The 12083-nt window shown below is 46.8% G+C and overlaps 1 protein-coding gene across 1 annotated transcript in view; it reads right to left on the reverse strand.

Moving 5' to 3' along the window:
- Nucleotides 1-410: 410 nt before the first annotated feature.
- Nucleotides 411-12083, reverse strand: part of LOC311237019 (excitatory amino acid transporter 1-like) — a gene marked incomplete at both ends in the record, with an annotated part of 14950 nt that continues 3277 nt past the window's right edge. Inside the window, 7 exons of the mRNA XM_084324826.1 lie at nucleotides 411-615; nucleotides 4559-4693; nucleotides 4818-5012; nucleotides 5125-5358; nucleotides 6954-7243; nucleotides 7726-7768; nucleotides 8258-8462. Of these exons, the coding sequence (XP_084180952.1) occupies nucleotides 411-615; nucleotides 4559-4693; nucleotides 4818-5012; nucleotides 5125-5358; nucleotides 6954-7243; nucleotides 7726-7768; nucleotides 8258-8462 (1307 nt within the window). The remainder of the gene's footprint in view (nucleotides 616-4558; nucleotides 4694-4817; nucleotides 5013-5124; nucleotides 5359-6953; nucleotides 7244-7725; nucleotides 7769-8257; nucleotides 8463-12083) is intronic.

The raw sequence follows: 12083 nt of genomic DNA on the forward strand, positions 1-12083 counted from the left end.
GGTATCTTGAGCAGAGAAGCAACAAATCACACATATATTTCAGAATGTGACGGTTTGTCATTTTTGAGTAAGAGAGGAATGTACAAAACAACAATTCATCACTTCAGGGATATGACAATAAATAATCAACAACAAAATCAAGTTTGAAAAGGAATTAAAAAGAGTAGAAAAGTAGCCCACTGCCAAAAGAATGAACATGAAACATATTCTCATATTCAGCAAAAAACAAAAACAAAATTTAACAGTAAGTGTGTGTGTGTGTGTGTGTGTGTGTGTGTGTGTGTGTGTGTGTGTGTGTGTGTGTGTGTGTGTGTGTGTGTGTGTGTGTGTGTGTATGTGTGTGTGTGTGTGTACGCATTTGTGTCTGTGTGCATGTGCTTGCATGAGATATTTAACAGTGAAGAATGGAGCTACATCTTGGAATCAGTGTGTTTGTCGTTCTCCACATCGCTGTCCTGAGGGATGAGCTTGTAGGGCTTCTTCCTCTCCTTCTCCTCCATCACGGCGTTCCCCATCTCCACGTCTTTGCTCCTCAGCTCGTGCCGGGACAGGAACTCCACGATACCCGCTCCGATTGAGTCGCCCAAAACATTGGTTGTAGTTCGCAAGCGGTCACTACACCCCACGGACAAGAAAGACAAAGGAAGAAACAGCTGATGATATGTGGAATCATTTCAGAATCAGAGAGCCCTAAAGAGGTCCTGCATTATATTATTATATAATAAGGTACATTTACACATTCAAGGAAGACAACAAAAACAGCACCTCTATAATATATATCAGATGTGCTGTATATACTGGGTATAAAATATATAAATTAGTACCACTGAGTGTAGTGCTAATCAGATGTATGTACAGAGTTGTATATATATATATATAAATAAATATTACAACTCTGTACATACATCTGATTAGCACTACACTCAGTAGTACTAATTTATATATTTTATACCCAGTTTAATCACCTGTACATTATTATTGCACTTTTCTGTTACATTTGCACTCTGGTTGGATGCCAAACTTCTTTTTGTTGTACTGTACTTTAACACATCCACCGCCGTTCACGTTGTACAGCGTTATTGCCCGCCATGCGTTGTCTGCCAAACCACGCTGTACAGCGATATTGAGATCATATTTCATTTTTTCGCCATGGCATTCATAATTCAGCCACCCAGCCTCTGGTGATACAGTGGGACTCTGCACAATATTGCAACGCCTCAATACCGCCGCCTGGTGGATGATCGGGCGAGTTACAACCGGAAGTGGCAATCGGTGCATCTGGGAAATCCGTCCGGCAGTCACATATTGTTGCGTGACTCCAGACATACACTGGCGTGCATATGAATCGCTGCCATAACTCAATAATCGATATGATTTGGGCGTTTATTGCGCCATACAAACCGGAAATGGATCTAGGAGATCGAAGTCAAATAAGTGGGATCTTTTTCCTCCAGTCTCGTCGGCGAACGGTAAGAGGACGCTGACGTCATTTTCAGCCCAATTGTCTATTCATTTCACCACAAACCGATCTGATCACTATATCACCCATACTACATAAAGCATTTACTGAAGGGGGAGCTCCAGTAGCTCACCGCGTACCTCGAACGCTATTTCGGCGTCGGGGACAACCGTGCGCGTCACAGATCTGGGGTAGCGAGTTCGACTCCCGGACAAGCCGTACTTTCTCAGAGTGTCTTTCCCCCCATCTATACCCCCATTCAACCTGTTTCTGTCGGTCATACTTGACCAGGAAAAAGTGATAAACGCGAAAAAGAACCAGCTGACTGGTCAAAGTTTAAAAAAATAAAAGCATTTACTGAAGATCACGGAATTCGCGCATGATGACTCATAACGTATACGATCATGTACAGTTGAATTTTTTTATATAGCGTGTCTAGGGAATAGACGGCAATCGATAATCTATATATGCGTTTAGGCCTATAGCTCACGTTCTAGGAATTACTGCAGAAAACGATAAAAACATACTTATATTCTAGAAGGTATTTTTGTATGAATATATGAATGAAAAAGTATAACGTTCCTACATCCTGAACGATAGCTAATCGATGTTGAATGGGCCATAGTAATGTCAATTTAGCAATACAATTAAAAAAGTTATAGCCCTGCAAAGAAGGTGAACATCTCCATAGGCTTAGAGTGGTGGCAGACTGGGTATATTGATGGATATAAGTCATGGCAGGGAATGTGTTAATGACAATACATTTGAATCTAATCTAATCTAATTGAATATAATATAGTCGATTAGATTAGATTAGATTCAAATGTATTGTCATATATATACAGTATATATAATATATATATATAATGCAAAAATAATAGAAAAAAAATCACTGCTGTACAGAATATATAGTAATAGGAGCATGGAGGTGGAGGTGACCAGGGTGTGATGTGAACAGGGAGGTGGAGGTGACCAGGGTGTGATGTGCACAGGGAGGTGGAGGTGACCAGGGTGTGATGTGCACAGGGAGGTGGAGGTGACCAGGGTGTGATGAGAACAGGGAGGTGGAGGTGACCAGGGTGTGATGTGCACAGGGAGGTGGAGGTGACCAGGGTGTGATGTGAACAGGGAGGTGGAGGTGACCAGGGAGTGATGTGAACAGGGAGGTGGATGTGACCAGGGTGTGATGAGAACAGGGAGGTGGAGGTGACCAGGGTGTGATGTGAACAGGGAGGTGGAGGTGACCAGGGAGTGATGTGAACAGGGAGGTGGAGGTGACCAGGGTGTGATATGAACAGGGAGGTGGAGGTGACCAGGGTGTGATGTGAACAGGGAGGTGGAGGTGACCAGGGAGTGATGTGAACAGGGAGGTGGAGGTGACCAGGGAGTGATGTGAACAGGGAGGTGGAGGTGACCAGGGTGTGATATGAACAGGGAGGTGGAGGTGACCAGGGTGTGATGAGAACAGGGAGGTGGAGGTGACCAGGGTGTGATGTGAACAGGGAGGTGGAGGTGACCAGGGTGTGATGTGCACAGGGAGGTGGAGGTGACCAGGGTGTGATGTGAACAGGGAGGTGGAGGTGACCAGGGTGTGATGTGAACAGGGAGGTGGAGGTGACCAGGGTGTGATGTGAACAGGGAGGTGGAGGTGACCAGGGTGTGATGTGAACAGGGAGGTGGAGGTGACCAGGGTGTGATGTGCACAGGGAGGTGGAGGTGACCAGGGTGTGATGTGAACAGGGAGGTGGAGGTGACCAGGGTGTGATGTGAACAGGGAGGTGGAGGTGACCAGGGTGTGATGTGAACAGGGAGGTGGAGGTGACCAGGGTGTGATGTGAACAGGGAGGTGGAGGTGACCAGGGTGTGATGTGAACAGGGAGGTGGAGGTGACCAGGGTGTGATGTGAACAGGGAGGTGGAGGTGACCAGGGTGTGATGTGAACAGGGAGGTGGAGGTGACCAGGGTGTGATGTGAACAGGGAGGTGGAGGTGACCAGGGTGTGATGTGCACAGGGATTGGAGCAAAGACAAAACAAATAGCAAAACATCCCCCGTTTTCTTACATACATATATATATATATATATATATATATTTTTTTTTATCTACTTTTTCTCCCATTTTTCTATTTTTCTCCCATCCCAATTTCATATCGTCCAATTCTACCCTCCCCTGTCTCGAACGCTGTTAGGCCATGCCTCCCACAAGCCGGCTGCCATGTGGACGAAGCCTTACATCACGTGTCCCCTCCGGTACTCGAGGAAGCAGCAGTCGCATCTTTTCACCTGCACAACGCGATCTCTCAGCGTCGGGGGTCTGCGTTTGGAGGGCACGCCGCCCCCGTCGCTTCCTGATTCTGCTGCGCAGGCGCACCAACCAACCTGTAGGAGTCGCACAACGTCCGATCCCCACCCATCAGCTTCCCACCCCCTAATACTGCCAATTGTATTAGTATGAACGACCAGCCAAGCTGATAGCAATGCAGAGAGCTGGGCTCGAACCCAGCGTCTCCTGCATTGGTGGTGATCGCCTTGCCCACTGCACCACCTAGCCGCCCATATATATATATATATGAAGAAATACACAATCCTCTTTGCCTCTTTAAGAATATATGAGCGTTTATTCCCTAAAGGCTAAATCCTTTTCTATTCAGAGAGACACACCCCCGCTCAACAAACACACAGACCTTCCCATCTGGTCCATCCTAGTTAACGTTTTTTTTTCTCTTCTTATTACCCAATTAGCGGTGTAATATCTGGGAAGGGGATTCTAATTGAAATGATTAATTTGGGCAACCTAATTATGTTTCTATGTTAAAACTCGTGGCAAAAAGTACGCAATTCAAGAAAACGGAACATGTAGAGCGAGACCCCGGGGACAGAGGATAAATGTGTCACTAGGTCTTAGAAGGAGAAAAGGAAATGCGATTTGACCTTTAAAAGGAGAGAGATGGAATGGTTGACTGTAATGAAGGCATGAATGATTGAATGGTATGTCTAGATAGGGTGTATAAATGATATAAAAAAAAAAAGAAAACAGATTGTGCATATGTTCACGATGTCGCATTGTAACTATATTTCGTCCGTGCCAGAAATGACTTACAGGAACCAGTCGACCGCGATGATGAGAGTGATGTCATCGGTAGGGAGTCCGACAGAGGTCAGTACAATCACCATGGTGACCAGGCCTGCCTGAGGGATGCCAGCAGCTCCAATGCTGGCTGCAGTGGCTGTTATACTTTTTGACAATAAACACACACACACACATACACACACACACACAAAATAATGACATTGCTGGTTCATTATCACTTTATAAACCTTGGCTATCATTATCAACAGTGTATCTTTTTTATTCTTACCTTATTGTGATGAGCTGACCAAAGTTCATTTCAATATTGTTCACCTGGGCAATGAAGATGGCCGCCAGTGCTTCATATAATGCCGTTCCATCCATGTTGATGGTCGCTCCCACCGGCAACACAAACCGCGTCACGCGTTTATCGATTTTGTTGTTTTGCTCCAGGCATTTGAACGTGATGGGTAAGGTCGCCGAGCTGTGAGACGAAACAACAGCATATTATGTGTATGATGTTTTTCGAGGGAATAACCTTAGGACCTAAGCCAATTGTTGGAGAGTAAATGGGATCTTGATTCGATTGGGTTTACCTGGAGGAGGTCCCTAGGGCCGTGATCAGAGCTTGCAGGAGGCCGGCTATAAAGATGAAGGGGTTCTGCCGTGTGATGGCGAAGTAGAGCGTTGGAAGGACGATGAGGGAGTGGATCATCAGGCCAACGATGACCGTGATAGTGTACATGGCCAGCTGGCCCCCCATCTGAGTGAGATCGTCCATCTCCACTATCTTCCCCGCGATCAGGAACAGGATCCCTATCGGGGCGTACCTAGAGGGGGAGGCAGCCAGCGGTTACTGGGGGAACAGGATCCCTATCGGGGCGTACCTAGAGGGGGAGGCAGCCAGCGGTTACTGGGGAACAGGATCCCTATCGGGGCGTACCTAGAGGGGGAGGCAGCCAGCGGTTACTGGGGGAACAGGATCCCTATCGGGGCGTACCTAGAGGAGGAGGCAGCCAGCGGTTACTGGGGGAACAGGATCCCTATCGGGGCGTACCTAGAGGGGGAGGCAGCCAGCGGTTACTGGGGGAAAGGATCCCTATCGGGGCGTACCTAGAGGGGGAGGCAGCCAGCGGTTACTGGGGGAAAGGATCCCTATCGGGGCGTACCTAGAGGGGGAGGCAGCCAGCGGTTACTGGGGGAACAGGATCCCTATCGGGGCGTACCTAGAGGGGGAGGCAGCCAGCGGTTACTGGGGGAACAGGATCCCTATCGGGGCGTACCTAGAGGGGGAGGCAGCCAGCGGTTACTGGGGGAAAGGATCCCTATCGGGGCATACCTAGAGGGGGAGGCAGCCAGCGGTTACTGGGGGAACAGGATCCCTGTCGGGGCGTACCTAGAGGGGGAGGCAGCCAGCGGTTACTGAGGAACAAGATCCCTATCGGGGCGTACCTAGAGGGGGAGGCAGCCAGCTGTTACTGGGGGAACAGGATCCCTATCGGGGCGTACCTAGAGGGGGAGGCAGCCAGCGGTTACTGGGGGAACAGGATCCCTATCGGGGCGTACCTAGAGGGGGAGGCAGCCAGCGGTTACTGGGGGAACAGGACCCCTATCGGGGCGTACCTAGAGGGGGAGGTAGCCAGCGGTTACTGGGGGAAAGGATCCCTATCGGGGCGTACCTAGAGGGGGAGGCAGCCAGCGGTTACTGGGGGAACAGGATCCCTATCGGGGCGTACCTAGAGGGGGAGGCAGCCAGGGGTTACTGGGGGAACAGGATCCCTATCGGGGTGTACCTAGAGGGGGAGGCAGCCAGGGCTTACTGGGGGAACAGGATCCCTATCGGGGCGTACCTAGAGGGGGAGGCAGCCAGCGGTTACTCAGGAACAGGATCCCTATCGGGGCGTACCTAGAGGGGGAGGCAGCCAGCGGTTACTGAGGAACAAGATCCCTATCGGGGCGTACCTAGAGGGGGAGGCAGCCAGGGGTTACTGAGGAACAAGATCCCTATCGGGGCGTACCTAGAGGGGGAGGCAGCCAGGGGTCACTGGGGGAAAGGATCCCTATTGGGGCGTACCTAGAGGGGGAGGCAGCCAGGGGTTACTGGAGGAAAGGATCCCTATCGGGGCATACCTAGAGGGGGAGGCAGCCAGCGGTTACTGGGGGAAAGGATCCCTATCGGGGTGTACCTAGAGGGGGAGGCAGCCAGGGGTCACTGGGGGAAATATGCAACAAGATGCTTGGGAGTTTGGTCTGAAGAAGGTCTGTTAAGACCCGAAAAGTCATGTTTTAATCAACAAATAGTATATTGTCTAATAAGAGAGTACCACGCCCCCTTCTCTCCTCTCTGAAATTACCAAAAAAAAATATGCACATGGAAACTAGCTGGCAAACTGATAAAAAAAAGAAAATCGAATCAAACCCTCACCACATAATGATTGCAACCAGACTCATGATGGCCTCGTTGAGGCTGTCGAAGAAGTCTCTGAGGACCTGGCCTTGCTCCTTCATGTTGCCAATTATCAGTCCAAAGCACATGGAGAAGACCACTAGCCCGAGGGCGTTGACCCCGTTCACCTGACCTGGCACGGGGATCACCTCCTCCCGGGTGATCTCCATGACCTCCTCGGGCTCGGTGGCGTTGGTGGTGGAGTTGAAGTCGGTGTCGTTCACGGTCACGATAAAGTGGACCACTCGCGTTCCGTACTTGGTTTTGAACTGTGGGGGGGCGAAGGTGTAAAAAAGGGAGGAGGTTATACTAGTGTCCTCCGGGCAGAGCTGACACCACAGCCTGTTGCGCTAATCTGAACCTCATGAGACAATCAGACAATGGCTGCCTGTGTTAAATTAATGTTTCAGGGGGGGGGGGGGGGGGGTCTCCTCTCAATCCCTGCTACTGGAGCCTCCCTTTCCCCTTTCTGCCACTACCATCCCACCAAATGAGCTACTGTATTTCCGCAAGAAAATAGAGACCAACAGGTCCCCCCCCCTCAGGTTGTACTTGAGATTCTGTTTTCTCAGTTTCCTATTCATTCCTATTCCCTTCCCTTCTTACAGACGGCTTCGAAGATATTATGTGTATATTTGGAAATAAAAGCTCAGTGTGCACAAACTGATAAGTTATTTCACTATGCTAGAAATCAATGGATATAGACGGTAGAAGTAGAACGAACGTCATCTATATTCATTACAAAGCTCACCTGCTGTGTGCAGGCCTGGACCAGATTGGGTGGAAACATGTTTCTGAAATAAGAAATCACACAGTGATTGAGGGATGATAGATACTGTAAAACCGTATTGCACATTGCATTTTACACACTGCAAAAGATTTGCACATTTCTCATTGTACATATCACACACATCATACAGTTTTTTGGAACTGTACATAGCCATTTAGTTATTTAAATGTTATATAGTATAATATCTACATCCTGTTATCTGCACTGCACACTTTTAGAACTGTATATAGTAATCTTTATTTTAGTCATATTTTATCTTATTTTATTCTTATTCTATGCCAATGTTATTGTATTTATATTATTGGAAGCTGCTATGATCGAGGGACCACAACAAATTAAATGTCACCCTTTCTTTGCTGTAAAGTACTGAAAATACGTGACAATAAAGGAATCGGAATCTGAAATGATAGGTGCTGGGCGATTTACAGTTTTCACTTTGTGATCGTCAAAGTATCACCGAGCCAAAGATCCGCTTTCCTCACGAAGGCTCTACCTGACGAGGTCTAAGAAGGCGTCGATGGGGCTGATCTGCTCTATCTTCATTTGTTTGCCAAACTCCTCCTTGGATCCCTTGCCCGGGTGGATGATCAGGACAATGATGATGCCGACGAACACGGCGATGACTGTGGTGCAAAAGTAGTAGATCACAGCTCTCATGCCCATTTTCCCTGAGGCACTGCTGTCCAACGCAGCCATTCCTGATGGAGAGAAAGTGGATGTTCTGTTATCTCCTCAGGAAAAGAAACAAATTGTAAGAACCTTTTTTGTTTTGTTTTTGTAATTGTTTAGTTATGTTTGATAGCTGGTATCATCAGCTAATAAGCACCTGGATAAGAATATCTTATCTTATCTTATCTTTTTTTCTTTTTTTTCTGTTTTTTCTCCCATCCCAATGTTAGTCATTATGCCAATTCCCAATCCCCTTCCTGGTCGTTGCGCACTCTACCCCCTACCGTCGGTCTGGGAGGGCGGAGACTATCACATGCTTCCTCCGACACATGTGTACCCAGCCCACCACTTCTTTTCCCCTGGCAGCGCAGACTCTCACTGGGAGAGTGTAACGTGTGGAAGGTCACACTACCTCCCTCCAGATCCTTCCCTCGCTGTGCAGGCGCCCCGACCGAACTGTAGGAGTCGCTGTTTACAACGACCCGGACCCACCCTCCCACCGGCTTCCCTCCCGCTGACTCTTGCCAATCGAGCCAGTATGACGGCCGGCCAAGCCGGAGGCAACGCTGACAGCCGGATTCGATACCAGTGTCTCTTGCGTTGGTGACGAGCGCTTAGTCCACTGCGCCACCCTGCCGCCTATCTTATCTTATCTTATACTATAAGAACAGCGAGCCCACATTTTCAACTGATTTTCAACCGTTGGCAACAAGCTTCTGACATGATCGTGCTGAAAACACAGCTGTACTTAGTCTAGTTACTGATGTTAAAATAAGACCCAGGGCAAAAATGAAAACATAAAAAAATAAAGAAAATCACAACATGACTAGAAGTGGTCTCTGCTCTTGGAAATCATTATGCCTCCAAGTGTACGGGGTCATGTCACAGGAAAAGCATGATGATTAATGACAGTGTTTTTGCCACCTTGGTTCTGCGCTCACAGTGATTGTCTGGGCGTTATGAGAATAATGGCCACCGCTGCTGTCAGAGGCCACACTGTAGATGAAGCACTTTGCTGCAACAGAGACAAGTTTGGTCTGTTATTGGAACAGTGGGGCTCTCTCTCCTCCACAAAGAGCCGGAGGGCGAGGTCGGCCTCTTCAGTGAGCAGAGGCGGCTTTATTAGATTAGATTAGAACATGTATAAAACGACCTCCCTGTGAACCATGACTTCAGAGCTGTCAGTGGCGTCCTTGGAGATCTCCTCTTTCACCGTTCAGAGGAAGCCCTATATTTATGATCTCTTGTTATTGTAGACTCAGGCCATGGTTTGCCCACAAGCCGTCGGGGCCGACCAGACGTTTCCTCGACCCAGAACGGTCTTGTGACAAGGAAAGACTATCCTCGAAACTTTGAAGCTACTGTTAGGATTACTTTTGATGGATTTCTAGCATATAGATGAGACAAAACCCTCTTATCCTCTTTTACATTCTACCTAATTTCTTAATAACCCCCCCTATCTCTCTCTCTCTCTCTCTCTCTCTCTCTCTCTCTTCTCTCTCTCTCTCTCTCTCTCTCTCTCTCTCTCTCTCTCTCTCTCTCTCTCACTCACTCACTCTTTCTCCCCCCCTCTCTATCTCTCTCTCACACTCACTCACTCTTAATACACCTCATCTAACTTCTTAATAACCCCCCCCCTCTCTCTCACTCACCACTCTCTCTCTCTCTCTCTCTCTCTCTCTCTCTCTCTCTCTCTCTCTCTCTCTCTCTCTCTCTCTCTCTCTCTCTCTCTCTCTCTCTCTCTGACTCTCTCTGAGAAGCCTGGGAAACATGTCCATTTGCCATGCATCCAAAATGACAGTGCATCTCTGGGTCGCCATAGCAACGACAAGCCTGTGTGGCTACTCCATTTACTCTTACAGGACTGGAAAGATTGCCCCTTTGTGTCTCTGAAGGGGTTTACAACATGGGGCCAAGATGAACTGTGTGAAACCATTTGTGACCTTTCCAGGACCAGGAACCTGGTGGAGGAAGATTCTAGGATATATACATTCCAAACAACATAATCAATATGTTTTTTTGTGTGTGTGGTTGCCTTTACGAAAAGGTAGCATGGTATCTCCATAGTTTTTTGGTCACTATAATGATTTTTGGAAATTACATTATATTACCATGGGTGTCATGGTTTAAATTGGATTATAGCATGGTATTATTTAAGTACAAAAGTGTTACCATGGTGATGCATACCTTTTACCAAGGCAGTACCATTGTAAATTAGATTTGATTAGATTAGATTCAAATGTATTGTCATTATACAGCACAAGTACAGTACAACAAAAAATAAGTTTGGCATCCAACCAGAGTGCAAATGTAACAGTAAAGTGCAACAGCAATATACAATGTACAGGTGATTAAACTGGGTATAACATATATATAAATTAGTACTACTGAGTGTAGTGCTAATCAGATGTATGTACAGCGTTTTAGTATTAATATGTACAGTGATACAGGTATAAAGACAATGTGGTAGTAAGTCATACTGGCCGGCAGAGTAACTAGTAAGAGTAGGTAAGGGATATGTACAGATATAGATCTACAGATATGTAAAATGTTGATGTGCAGGTATGTACAGACATAATGTGGATAGGTATGTATACGGTAAGTAGCCATCTTTTCTACTTCTTTCTACACAAAGAAAACACAAAGAAGTGCATGTTCCCACGGCAAAAACTAATTACTAAAGAGACGGTGAAAAGGACCTCATCGGAAAGAACTGTCTATTGAATACAGCTCAGGTTAATTAAAATACCATGAAATCAGGTTTGAAGTAAATCATGAATCTTGATATGAATTCGGTATTAGATCACAGACATCTTGGTCGGCAAACAGCAGGTGATTGCAGTCAAATGACAGGTGTTGATCTTAAATGTGAACCGTGGCCAATGAGCTGTGGCACTGCGCCATATTTGTTGGCAAAATACTATGAATACAAGTCTTCATGTTAGGAAAAACAGTATCTGGTATCCGTCCTTCGGATGAGATGCTAAACCGAGGTCCTGACTGAATTCGGTCGTTAAAGAACCCAGGACGCCTATCGTAAAGAGTAGGAGGTTTCCCGACGTTCCTGGCCAAATTCCCAAGGTCTCTGACATCAAGGTCACCTAATAAACCCTTCCCCTTAATTGGCTGATATCAATCCCTGTCTCCTGAGCCGTTCAGCCATTGTGTAGTAGTGTGATGTGTGCCAGGTGCCAGTGTATGGCAGCCATTGAGCCTGCGTAGCCCAAGGTTAGGTGCTACCAGTGGTGGCGAAGGAGGCAATTTCCCTAACCCTATGTTGTAAAGCGCTATATAAATGTAATGAAGTATTATTATTATTATTATTATTATTAGGATCTGATTATCTGTTCTACGGAAAGTGGTGGAAGAAGTACACAATTCCTTTACTTAAAAAAAAGTATGAAATACCTAAATAAAACAGTACTCTGGTCAAAGTAAATGTCCTTCATTCAAAATGCAAGTAAAAGTTGAAAGGTATTTGACATTGAAAGTAAAAGTATGCATTCTACATGATGTTTGTGTACAGTATTTCATTCCTTGGGAGCGTTCAATCCTTGAACCATTGGTCTCTAAAGGTTATGTTAAAGTGGCACTTGGTTCAGTTATGCTGGTTGTGATTCCCTCCCTTTGAAGTTGCTTCAGGCTTGAAA

This window comes from Notolepis coatsorum (genome assembly GCF_963971535.1).
Source record: "Notolepis coatsorum genome assembly, chromosome: 11".
In the NCBI taxonomy this organism is placed as follows: Eukaryota; Metazoa; Chordata; class Actinopteri; order Aulopiformes; family Paralepididae; genus Notolepis; species Notolepis coatsorum.